Source organism: Bactrocera neohumeralis, chromosome 4 (assembly GCF_024586455.1).
Source record: "Bactrocera neohumeralis isolate Rockhampton chromosome 4, APGP_CSIRO_Bneo_wtdbg2-racon-allhic-juicebox.fasta_v2, whole genome shotgun sequence".
Taxonomy (NCBI): Eukaryota; Metazoa; Arthropoda; class Insecta; order Diptera; family Tephritidae; genus Bactrocera; species Bactrocera neohumeralis.
The window spans coordinates 29245583-29259145 of NC_065921.1; the positions used below are offsets into that span (position 1 = coordinate 29245583).

The following is a 13563-nucleotide window of genomic DNA, read 5'->3' on the forward strand; positions in this document are numbered from 1 at the left end:
AACAACGGAGAGAAAGTTGAAGCCAACAACAATGTGCGGCGGGGGTGCGGTGGTGGGCGAACAAAAGTAAACAACAAAATTAACAAGAAACAAGAAATGGTGAAGAAAAAAACAGAAAACATACAAAATGCAACAACATACGAGCAACAACAACAAGCGTAAAATAAAGAATGAAAGGACAACAACAGCAACAACAAGCGTAAAATAAAGAAAGCAAGAAAGGACTCTAGCTCGTTGATACATTTCGAACATTGGTACATAGTACAAAACACTTTCTCTGCGTGCCGCGCAGCCAACACACCCCCCGCCACGGCCTAACCCTAAGCCGGTTGGCATTGCGAAGCACTTGGCATTTCACACGACACAACTTAACGCAATTTCGCTTTACGTAACGTGATCTCAATCAACAGCAAAAGCAGAAAACTGATGGGGAAAAATAAACAACAACAACAACAACAAGACTAATATTAATAATAACAACAACAACAGCAATAGTAATAATAACAGCAACGACCAAAAAACACCAAAGCAAGCAGTTGTAACACAGCAGTAACAACAACAACACAATAATAATATCAACAACAACAACAACTACAATAATAATATCAACAACAACAACAATAGCAATAAAATAATAGCAAGCAATGATGGCAACAAAAGCCATAAAAGCGACAACCAACAAGATGGCTACACGCACCCACACAGAACTGGTAACTAAGTAAGTTTGTATGTGCGTGTGTGTGTGTGTGTGTGTGTGAGTGTGTGTTAGCGCACATTTACAACACTGTACGGGCAAGTTGGCTAAAGATATGAAATCAAGTGGAAGCATACGGAAAGAATATGCTATAATAGCATGACCTCAGCGCCGTCTGTCACACACACACACACACACACAGCCGCACACATTTATGACCGATTTAACCGCCAACGCTACCCGCTCATTCGCAACTGCAACCAACAACATCACCATAGTCACCAACAAGCTGTACACTCGAAATATATATAAATAAATATATGATATGTATGCCTGTATGTGTCTGCATGCCTATGATGCAAGAGCACAACAACAACCAATACATACATACATACATACATAGATGAATAAACACACACACACACCTACAATGTCGCCACGAACGTGCAGGAATTATAACAAGTGTAGAGGAATTCAACAAATACTCAACACATCGCTATGCCGCCGCCGCCGAACCACCCGCCTCCCCCTCCAACTCATGCTAAGCGCTTAAAAATCCACGCCGGGCGGTTGGCTCCATTCAGCAATGGCCGCGCAGCGAAGTCAGCAGACAGCAGTCAAGAGTTGGCTCGAAATAGTTTCTCAACACTTTTGGCATCGTAAACTCGGCTTACGGCGTACAACTTTCGGCTTACGGTGTGCGGTGGTTGAGGGGTTGGGGCTCCAGCTACTTTATCTAATGTTCCGCTGACTCTGCGCTGCCGTTGGCCGCTGGGTCGCTTTCGCTGCTTCGTGTAAACATGGCAACGCCAGCTTATGAGCAACAGCTACAATTGTCGATGCACACACACACACACCACATCACAACCAATCCTATGTGTGTATGTGTGTGTATGCAAAATATAATAACTTCATAATCATTTTGAAAAGTAATGCCAACTAATTTTATTGCTAAGTACTGTGTACTTTATGAAAACACACTCGTTATGAGAGTAAAGTATTTTCTTTCTAATTTCATTGCAAGCGGTGGGGCATTCAATGAAAATGCTTAAAACCCACTCTACATGTGTATGTGTAGTTTTATCAATTTGAAAACAAGAAAAACAAGAAAAAAACGTTAACTTCGGCTGCACCGAAGCTAATATATCCTTCACAGGTGCATTTCTTTTAGTAACTATGTGTTCAGTTTGTATGGCAGCTATATGCTATAGTCAACCGATCTAAACAATTTCTTCGGAGATTACATTGTTGCCTTAGAAAATAATCTATACCAAATTTCGTGAATATATCTTGTCAAATGTGAAAGTTTTCCATACAAGAACTTGATTTGGATCGTTCAGTTTGTATGGCAGCTATATGTCTTAGTGGTCCGATATCGGCAGTTCCGACAAATGAGCAGCTTCTTGAAGAGAAAATGACGTTTGCAAAATTTTCAAAACGATATCTTAAAAACTGAGGGACTAGTTCGTATATATACAGACAGACAGATGGACAGACGGACAGACAGACGAACATGGCTAAATCGACTCAGCTCAACATACTGATCATTTATATATATACTTTATAGGGTCTCCGATGCTTGCTTCTGGGTGTTACAAGCTTCGTGACAAACTTAATATACCATGTTCAGGGTATAAATGTTAGAATACCCTTCACAAGTACAAAAAATTCCATAAAAGAACCTGATTGTGTTCGATCAGTTTGTATGCAACTTTATGCTATAGTGGTCCGATCTAAAAAATTTCAAAGCGTAAATCGTGCAAAATTTCGTGAAGATTTTTCGCAAATGAAAAAGTTTTCAATACAAGGGCATGTTTTTGATCGTTCCGTTTGCATTTTAGGTTGTCAAATATCTCCCTTCCGCTTTTTTGCTCTTTATTCAATGCTTTATAAAAAGTGTTACAGTGATCGGATTTAGTTCAAATATGCGCCGTTTCGTTCGATAATCTGTTTCCATCTAGATGGCAACTTCATAATACCCCCTCGTAGAAGCCCCCATCCTTATTTGCGAAGAACTCGGACAGCCACTTTTCACAAGCCTCTTTTGAGTTCAACTTTACACCAACAAGGGCGTTCGCCATGGACAGGAATAGGTGATAATCACTTGGCGATAAAACCTCCCATCCGAGCTCCCATAGCTTCTGACGAGTCATCAACGAAGTGTGTGGTCTGGCGTGGCCAATTCTGGACGCTTCTGTTCGATCGCCTGAATTAAGTGTCTGACCATATGGGAGCAACTCATAGTGGATGATTCCCTTTCAATCCCACCAAACACACAACCAAACCTTTCTGGCCGTCAATCCCGGCTTGGCCACTGTTTGGGACGATTCACCGGCCTTCGACCACAACCGTTTTCGCTTGATATTGTCGTATGTGTTCCATTTTTCGTCGTCAGTCACCATCCGCTTCAAAAATGGGTCGAGTTCGTTCCGTTTCAGCAGCATATCGCAGGCGTTGATTCAGTCCAGAAGGTTTTTTTTTGCGTCAAATCATGCGGCACTCAAACATCAAGCTTTTTTGTGTGCGATTTTTTCCATGATTTGATCGGTATTCATCGTCACAGGTCTTCCGCGGCTTGCTTATCCATGGTGTCGTTTTCACCGGCTCTAAATCGTCGAAACCATTCTCCCGCAGTTCGAAATGATAAAGTACCATCCTCCGAAACACCATTAATCCCACGGACGTTCTCTAGCGGATTGCCTTTAACGAAGGAAAACTTTAAAATAACGCGAATTTCGGCGTTAGTGAATTCCATGTTTACACGTCTATAACTGTTGAACGCAATATCCAAGCTAATATACACAGCGTCGTTTTGTAGGTTATGTCAAGACCTTTCAAAGATGTATAGTATTGCCAGATACGAGCTCATAGCCGTCATTATAGAAGTTAACGCAAGTGAGGAAAGTTCTCTGAGCGCCATTCACTTGGGAGTGACCAAAAACGATTCTTTTACATATGACTCAAGCACCTCACGACTTCCGGTCTTAGACCAAGAATCCACTGGGCAGCCAAAAAACATCCGTTTGAAGGCGAGCTAAAGTGAAAAGGCGAAGCTTCCCCTCCCCAGGGTTGTGCGTTGGGTTTGGGACCCGCTACGTAAAAAACACCCCCAATGAAAAGTAAACAACAACCTCGGAAGAGATACGCTATTTTTGATGACGACCACAGCAAACGTAATAAGGGCTATGATTTAAGGGAATGCACCTGTGATGTCCGATCCCTCAATTGGGTGATGCTGCTGCAAAACTGGTTGATGCCCTCATGAAAGTAAGAGCTGACATCCCCCGTCCAAGAAGTTCGATGATGGACGGGACAAGGACTGAGACGTGTAGGTCCGTGTGGCATTTACTACAGTGATCGTATAAAGGAGCACAAAATCTGTGTGGAATTCTTGGTGGGAGAGACTCCGTCACCGAGTCCTGGCATTTACCGAGGTTGCTGAACGTCTAGCCACAATCCGCATCAAAGCGAAATTCTTTAAATGTAGAACGATGTGACCAAAGATTTCTGCTATGAGCGCTTGGAGCACACCTATGAGAGCTGTCCCCGCCACGATGTCAAAATCATGCTTGGTGACTTTAACGTCAGGGTGGGCAAGGAAGGTATCTTTGGCACAACGGTCAATAAATTCAGCCTCCATTATGAAACGTCCCCAAAAGGGTGGAGGCTAATCGACTTCGCCGCGGCCCGAAATATGGTTATCTGTAGTACAAGATTCCAGCATAGAAAAATTCACCGAACTACCTGGCTGTCTCCGGATTGAAAAGCCTCCAGACGGAAGACACGTCTCCAGTGCGTAAGACGTGCGTATCACCCGCCTCTGTGCAGCAAAAACGACACAAACACATGGAAAGTTTGACGTCGAGAAGCTGCAATCACAACAGACAGCCAAACGATTTTCTGGTAACCGATCTGGTAACCGGTGCCCAGAACATACTAACATTATGTAGGGAACACTTCTCCAGCCTCCTAAATGGCAGTGAAAGCATAACACCAGGAGAAGGCGAACCCGATTCCCCAATCGATGACAATGGAGCAGACGTTCCATTGCCCGACCATGAAAGTTCGAATAGTAATTACCCGTCTGAAGAACAACAAAGCGGCGGGGAACTATGGATTGCCGACCAAGCTTTTCAAATACGGGGACGAAGAACTAATAAGAAGCATGCATCAGATCTTTGTAGAATATGGTCGGACGAAAGCATGCTCGACGATTGGAATTTAAGTGTGCTCTCCCCCATCCACAAAAAAGGAGACACCACAATCTATGTCAACTACCGTGAGATAAGCCTCCTCAATATCGCATATTTTGTTTTATCGAGCGTATTGTGTGAAAGATTAAAGCCCACCGTTAAAAAACTGATTGGGACCTTACCAGTGTGGGTATGGACCTTACCAGTGTGGGTCCAATCAGCTTTTTAACAGTTTTTAACTTCAGGCCTGGAAAATCAACAACCGATCAGATATTCAAAATGCGCCAAAGTTTGGAAAAGACACGTGATTCGTCGATTTTAAAGCTGCCTTTTACAGCAGGAAAATGAGCTACCTTTATGCCGCTTTGTCTGAATTTGGTATCCCCGCAAAACTAACACAGCTGTCTAAACTGACGTTGAGTAATATCAAAAGCTCCGCCAGAATCGGGAAAGACCTCTCCGAGCCGTTCGATACCAAACGAGATTTCAGGCAAGGCGACTCCCTACAATCTACTCTAGGAGAAAATAATTCGAGCTACAGATCTGAATAGAGAAGGTACAATCTTCAACAAGGTTGTACAACTGCTAGCGTACCTTGATGACAACGATATCATTGGCCTTAACAATCGCGTTGTTAGTTTTGCTTTCCTCAGATTAGACAAAGAAGCGAAGCAAATGGGTCTGGTAGTGAACGAGGGCAAATCGAAATATCACCTGTCATCAAACAAACATATTTGGCTCCCACGCCACTGTTGACAGTCATAACTTTGAAGTGGTAGATAATTTCGTCTACCTTGGAACCAGTATAAACAACGTCAGCCTCGAAACTCTTGCAAACAGGTGTTACTTCGGACTGAGTAGGCAATTGAGAAGTAAAGTCCTCTCTCGACGAACAAACACCAAATTCTACATGTGACTCATCATCTCCTTCATATGGAGCAGAGGCATGGACGATCAGAACATCTGCTGAGTCTAAGTTACGCGTTTTCGAGAGAAAGGTTTAAAAACTTCAAGTTAAACTCACAGTTTCTTAAGCATTTCAGATTTGTGCATAAACACCAACTTAAACTCGAGTTTATTTAAATATAAACGTCCTCTATTACAATATCATAACGGCGTCTTTAAACTGTAGTTTCTCGTTACTTTAATTTACTTTGTATGCTGAAAAAGTTTACCGAATTAAAATTTTTAAATCGGATTTTCATCACTTTTAAACACTTTTAAGGGTGAAGCTCTTCTAACAAACAAGCGACATGTCTGTATGTAATTCTTTGTAGAAGCAAAATTATTTGAGAAACTCAAAAAAAAGATGATTATCTAATCACAAAATAATGAAAGGCAAAAAAGCGCTTTATTGGAGTTTCCCTTTTCGAGCGGCTTTCAACAAAAAAGCAAAAGCGAAAAGGCCAACGCGATGGTTAAATGCCATCCGATTAAGAGCGTCAAAGAGATCTGAATGCGATATTTATAACAAAAGGTAAAAGAATATTTAAGTACTGTGTCCCACTGTAGCCAAATGCTTTGCCTACGCATGAAAGTTGTTCCTCGGATTGTGGGTTCGATAAGGAGTTGGCTGTGTAGTGTATTTCTGACCTGAAAGGCTACACAGAGAAATATGAATTGCTGGGTATAAGTAACTTCACACACCTGAGTTTGTATTTATGAACCAAAACAGATTATCAAGTTAAGATTTAGTGGAATAGTTCCATTTTCAGTGAGTACGTAGACCGAATTGTCCTATTAACGAGCACCTCTTTTTTACCCAAATTGCTAGGCCTTTATTAATAGTATGTTTTTTTTTTCTCTGAAATACGGATACTTTTCCAAACTCTCGGGTTGAGCTTGTACTCCAGTTACAAGATAGGATCCCTTGCTTACACATCTGTCTTTCAAATCTGCTTCGAAATGCATTTTTTCACTGCGTACAGATCCGTCCACTCGTAGAACAAGAGAAACAGTAAACCGCAGTTTAAATTTCCATTTCTTATATTGTTATTATGCAGAGTCCGGAAGCGGACAGCCATAGATTCACGAATCCAAAACTTCTAGAGAATACTTCCTATTCTTCTTCGTCTTTGACACTACAACTGTGGGTCGGCCTTTGCCGATAATGCTATATTCTCTCGCCTTTGCGAGATTTTTGTTGTAGTAGCGACAAAAAACATTCCTGAAGAACTTTTGAAGAATATTGCCGTGTTAACAGTCTTTGGCCGAAGAAAAATACGGGTCCGTTCGGCTTACTTAGGCCCAACTGGCGTGGGAACGGTCCTTTGCGAGGTCACGACAGTTGTACATTCCAAGTGTAGACCGCCTCATAAGCCAATAGTCTTTTTTACAATTGGATGCATGGGCGCCTTTTCTTTAGTAGTCCACCGATTCGTCACGAACCGAAGGAGCTTTTCACTAAAGCATCTTTATCCATGCGTACGAAATGGCTCAGCAGCGCATTCGTTGGATTTTCAAGCCGTTAATTATACCATATACATGTCGCCGTAGAGCTTACATATATACAGGTCGTGGTTCTACAACAAACAGTCGTCGCACTCAAGACTTGGGTCCCATGTCACTGTTTACAGTCACAACTTCGAAGTCGTAGATAATTTCGACTAGAACCAGCATTAACACCCACAACAACATCAGCCTCGAATTCCAACACAGAATAACTCTTGCCAACAGGTGCTACTTCGGACTATGTAGGCAATTGAGAAGTAAAGCCCTCTCTCGACGAATAAAGATCAAATATCGCATTCGATGGAACGATGAGCTGTACGAGATATAAAGCGGCATTGACATAGTTCAACGAATTCATGTCGTACGAATGGATAAAAACACTCAAGCTCTGAGAGTATTCGACGAAGTACCTGCAGGGGGAAGCAGAGGAAGAGGAAGACCTCCACTTCGTTGGCATTGGAAAGACTTGGCGGAAAAGGACCTGGCTGAACTTGGCATCTCCAATTGGCGCCAAATAGCGACAAAGGAAGAACGACTAGCGCGCTGTTCTAAACTCGGCTATAACCGCGTAAGGGGACAATAAAAAGATGAAACCGTGCCTCTGCTGATATCGTTTGGTTGGGTTCTCTTTCGTGTTGTCTGAAAAAACTTATCTTGATGATGTGTATATATTTTGCAATTATCACAAATTAGAGACATTCCTTTGCACTGATCTGTATCATGTTATATTATTAAAAAGAAAACTATTATTACAAAAATTAGGTTAGAAAACCTAACCTCAAAATAAATAAAAATAACCTTAACTAAATAGCTACATTAGAAAAGAGTTTAGAAGAAATAAATCCTTTAAATACTCACAAATATAAAATACTAGCAATAACGGTACAAGAAAACGCAAGTGTATGTGTGTATGTAGTAATCGATTATAGCAACAAAAACATTATAAAATATTTTATAAATAGCATAAAAGCATCAGCAATGCAAAATAGTAACGAAGAGTATTTTAAAATCAGAGTTCAACAGTTAAAAATATTTAAATTCCGGTTTCGAAAAGAATGCGGAAAATGCCATGGCGAAAAGGGGTGTAAGAAGGCATGTAATGACAGATCGTTGGCCAAATATTTAGCAATAACTACAGCTGTCGATGGCTGGAAAAGGGTTAGATATGGGCGCAAGCAATTTATTCACACCGGCACACGTGCATACATACATAAATAAATAAATACATACATACATGCATAAGTATAATATTGGTTCATCCCACTTGAGATTATGGTTTCTGACTTTGCCACCCCTATCAAATTACCGCAGCAATATCACATGTCATTACTTTACGGAATAAAGTATGCGAAATATACACATACATATACACACATATGTATGCAATAGATATGTGTATATAGTTAATGTCGATAATAACTACCTAAGAGAAGAAACACTTAAGATTATATTTTTAGTAATCAATTCCACCAAACATGAAGGCTCATAACACTTTATTTGCAAAAAGAATATTGTAGTCGTTAGTTTTGTTGTTGTTGTAGCGGCAGAAAACATTCCTGAAGTAATTTCAAGGCATGGTACGGAGTTCACAGTCTTTGGCAGGACAAAAATCCGGATCCGTTCCGCTTGCTTAGACCCGACTGTCGTGCGAATGAAAGTCATTATTTTTATTAAGTATCGGTTGACGCTTTGGCCGACGGCTGACAAAAGTCAAAATTAAGAAAATACAAATTTACAAATCGCACTATGGTTTTTGGTACCCAACAGGGTACCGGAATTCATTAGAGTACTGGAACTTAATGGGTGCGTAGAATATGGGGAGGTCACAATGGATCTCAGGTCGCAGTACAAACCTCAATTTATTCTATATATGTGACCTGGTCTACGAAAAGGGAGCTAACGTGCGAAAACTAGTTTTCTGGGAAACAGCTGTTAAAAATAAACAACTCGTTTCGTCAGTTTCTCGTTATCTCATTAATTGTTCTCCTTTTTTTGACACCTAAGCCCCCTTTCCGTAGACCAGGTCACATATATGTATATATATATTTTGTGATTTTGGGTGTAGTAAAAAATCTTGACAGATATAAAATTAATCACTTCGGTTGTTATTGTTGTTGTTGTTGCTCTAGTGGCAAAAAAACATTTCTTAAGTAATTTCGAGGAATGGTGCCGAGTAGACAGTCCTCAGCCAGATAAAAATCCAGGTACCGTTCCGGTTATTTAGACTCGACTGTCGTGGGAACGGTCACCTCGGTTGTTGCTGTTGTTGTCGCGGCAGAAAAAATTCTTCAAATAATTTAGGGAATGTAGTAGGGTTGACAACTTTTGTTCGCATAAAAATACGAGTTCATTTTAATTACAAAGACGGCGGTAAGGTGTTGTTGTGGTTGTTCTAACGGTCAATTCTGAATAGGTAGGAGTTTAACCAACAATAGCCAGAACAAAATTGCACAAGGGTCACTCTAGATTCTCTCGTACTGTTGTTGTTGTAATGGTTAGCTAGTTCCCGTTAGGAGGATAAGGATTAGATAACTTGTCATCGAAACGTGCCAGGAAACGTGCTGTTTCGACGGGGTCGGACCATAGGGAGAGGGGTGTCAGATATGTGGGGTTAGCAAGGCATGCAAAGAGCTGGTTAGTGTTATGCGGGGACTCCTTTGATATGTCAGTGTCGATTCTGGATAAGTAGGAGTCTAACCTGGTATAGTACCCAGAACTAAGCTGCGCAAGGGTCACTCTCGATACTGGCGGCAACTCGAGGTCAATGGGTGGTGGTTTGACTTCAAGTACGTCATTCACTGAAAGGGAGTCGGTTAAGGTTTTAATGGCTCCACTATGAATGGCGGTTAGTGCATGTCTGCAGCTTGTTGCGTCCGAAGTCAGGTCGGCATATTGTTTTACATATGTGGGCGGCGTAGTTGAGGAAGGACTTTTTGATCCCGCTAGGAGGCGGCTCCGCTACCAGCAGGTGCTCTTCGTCTGCTGTGATAGGCTCAGGAAACGAGCTGTTTCGACGGCTTCGAAAGCAGTTTGGCTGATGGAGAAGCGGACATTTCTAAATCGAGTGAGCTCATCATTCTTTTACAAATGTCGTGGAAAACTTAATGAACCCTGTTCAGAATATAAAGAGTAGCAAATTACCCCCATAGTATTCTGGACCAAGTATTCTTTTGATGGAAACCACGACCACACCCGAGACGAGGGTCGGTCTAAGTACACAAAACTTATAAGCTGTCGAGAACTTTCCACTCGGCAGCATTCACGAAATCTGTTTAGTATTCGTTTTATACCCTCCAAATAGCAGCAACAAAAACAACTTGCGCTCTTATAGTGATTTCCAAAGAACAAACTGAGTCGATACGGTGACTCAGTTAATTCAATTGGCGTTTGAAATTAAAATATAAGCGATAACTCAATATTGAGCGTTATACTATAATCAATATCTAAATATATAATATAAATAATTGCCAGTGCGCTCACCTTAACCAATGGCGTTTGGTGATGCTCGTATGGCAGCATATGGCATCGTACTGATCCGCCACCCAAACAATCAATATTATATAGAATGCAGTTGTTGTATCGTTAAAGAACTCAGACATTATGGATTCCATGCCTTAAAGAAGAGAAGAAGAAGCAGCAATAAGTAATATATTCTATAAGTATAAGATAAAAAATAACAAATAAAGCTGACTTTAGTGCGGTTGCTTACCAACGAGTGCTAAAATTACAGTTAGCAGTGGAGCGATGGGAAAACGCGCGGTTACATTGAATTCCAGCATTTGTAAAAGATCAACTGTAAATGTAAAAGCGTAACTGCAAAACCAACGTATGGCGGCTAGAGCAAACAACTTACCAATAAAAACGAATATTTGATGATGCGAGAAGCGTAAAAGCATAGAAATAGAAAATGTCTGCAAATGAAGAGATAAAAATATTAAAGTTTCGTTATATTAAGCATGGCGCAAAAGCTTGGTATTTCACTTACAAAAAGCACCATTACAAAAAATGCCGTTAGATACGAACTCCATGCTGCCCACCACATTGACACGAAACGATAATGCTCACCGGTTATGACATTACGCAAATAACCTTTATTATCTTCCTTTTCAGCAATCACACGCACCGAGGACATTAGCAGGTCATCATAACTATAATAATATGAAATATTTAGTAAAATATTAAAACAAAATTACTTTGGAACACTCACCCCAACAGCTGTTTGAGCAAAAATTTGCTAAATTTATCACCAAAACATTTATCAGTCATCGGATCCAATTGCACTACACGTACGGGGATCTTCAGACGTTTACGTGTCGCTGATGAAAGGCGTAAATGCCCATACTCTAATGAATATTCCACAATATACTGTTCATCTGAAAGCTTACTTATTACATTTTATAAAATTAGCCACGTTAAGAACGTTTACCATCGTCATTATCGGACTTTTCCAACTGCTCGGTGGCCTTGTTTTCAACAGTCTGCCCAGTTATGGCTTCCGTTTTGAAATAATAGATTAATGTTTCATTTGAATAGGTGAATGTGGGCCGCAATTGATAACCGGAACGTGTCAATGTGCGTTCATATTGCTTTAGGCGATCATGATTGACTTTAGTTTGAGGACCAATGCCATAATGACTAGCGTACAGAGAGGAAACCAAATTAGTTAAGTATTGTAACGAGTAAAGTATGTGGTATAAATTTTGCTTACTAATAATTTTGCAAGTAACGTATTAACTGCTCGTTGGCTTTTGTCTTCGACAACAAATCACGCTGCTTCTCCAAATTCGGTATAACTTCAACTCTAAACAAAAATAAAATATTTATAAATATATTAATGATAATAAGCAAACTATTCATAATGCTGCATACCTCAGCACTCCATCGCGTGGCCAATCTTTGACATTTTGCAAACATGTAGCGGGATTCTTGATAAATGCCAAGTGTATATAAACCAAGGCGAAGAAGAATAACAATGCCTTGAGCAATATGAAATATTCCAAAACTCGTTGGAGAGGCCTTAGTGATAAAGAATGTGAATATATTAATAATTAACAAATATAATTAGCAAAGCAAGCTGTAAACAAAAGTAGCGTAGTTTCTGCACACTTACTTGGGAAATATTTGCGCATACATAAGAGCAATCTTGAAATAAATGGCGTGAAAGAGGCGATCGCGTACATTCATCAGGTTATTCTGAAAACAATAAATACGATAAAATTAGTTTCATATAACGAAATCACGAAATCATTTATAAATATTTTAAAAGATTTTACAAATTTATGTAATTAAATGATAACTATTTTTCAGTTCAAAAAACGTTTAACTGCACACACAAACATACATACATATATGTATATAAATCTGCATTTACATATTAGGAAATCATAATGATTGGTAATTTTTCACAACTTGTTTTGGTCCTAAACGCGCTTACTGCTTTATAAAATTTAAGGGTGTGAGATAATTGAAACTTAGCAGTCTAGAACGATATTGTTCTCACTTGTTACAAATAATTAACGCCCTTCACTTAAATTGATCAATATTTATGCACATTCAAGAAAAAAGTACTCACTTGTCCGCCACGATTCCGGTTATTGAAATTGAATGGATTCGCTGCTAGATCCACATTCCAAACATTAGCAAAGTTTGGCACATTCCTATTGATATTGGGATTATTTACGCCCGGCTGTGGCGGTGGCTGCGGTTGTTGTTGTTGTTGTGGTTGTGGGGGAGCCGAGGGTGGTTGGGCAGGTGTATCACCTCTGTTATCTGCATTGTCTGCCATCGTATAAAACTCAACTGTAAAATTTTACGGACAACGAGACGTAAGACCTTATAAGTCACTGCCGCCGATTTTAAGCAATCGCCAAAGTTTTGCAATACGTATTAAATATTTATCTTTGTTAATAACAATAGTGGTTCTAAGCTGCTTGAAAAATATAATTGGTTGCAGACTTGCAGCGGCTGATTTGTGGGCCCAAACAGCTGACTTGTCTATACATCGAGCAAAAATTTTTCAACACAGATTTGCCACACCAGCTTTGGTGGCATTTTACGAAAAAAAAGTTCGTGAAACTTAATGAATTTTGCTGTTTTTTATTAAAACTTTGCAGTTAGGCAATATAAATCATGCACAGTTTTCAACTCGATATACACTTCTTATTCTATCAATCATTCACAATGAGCACGGATAAACTATATAAAGCTTGCGCAAATCAAAAGTTT

At 40.0% G+C, this 13563-nt stretch overlaps 1 protein-coding gene across 1 annotated transcript in view; it reads right to left on the reverse strand.

The window, feature by feature from the left end:
• The window catches only part of LOC126754997 (uncharacterized), a 40708-nt gene extending 27206 nt beyond the window's left edge, over positions 1–13502 (reverse strand). The window contains exons 1-10 of the mRNA XM_050467249.1: positions 12911–13502; positions 12449–12531; positions 12208–12354; positions 12047–12139; positions 11765–11973; positions 11546–11711; positions 11324–11486; positions 11192–11249; positions 11048–11131; positions 10819–10951 (exon numbers count right to left, since the gene is read on the reverse strand). Of these exons, the coding sequence (XP_050323206.1) occupies positions 10819–10951; positions 11048–11131; positions 11192–11249; positions 11324–11486; positions 11546–11711; positions 11765–11973; positions 12047–12139; positions 12208–12354; positions 12449–12531; positions 12911–13123 (1349 nt within the window). The 5' untranslated portion in view covers positions 13124–13502. The remainder of the gene's footprint in view (positions 1–10818; positions 10952–11047; positions 11132–11191; positions 11250–11323; positions 11487–11545; positions 11712–11764; positions 11974–12046; positions 12140–12207; positions 12355–12448; positions 12532–12910) is intronic.
• Positions 13503–13563: the final 61 nt, after the last annotated feature.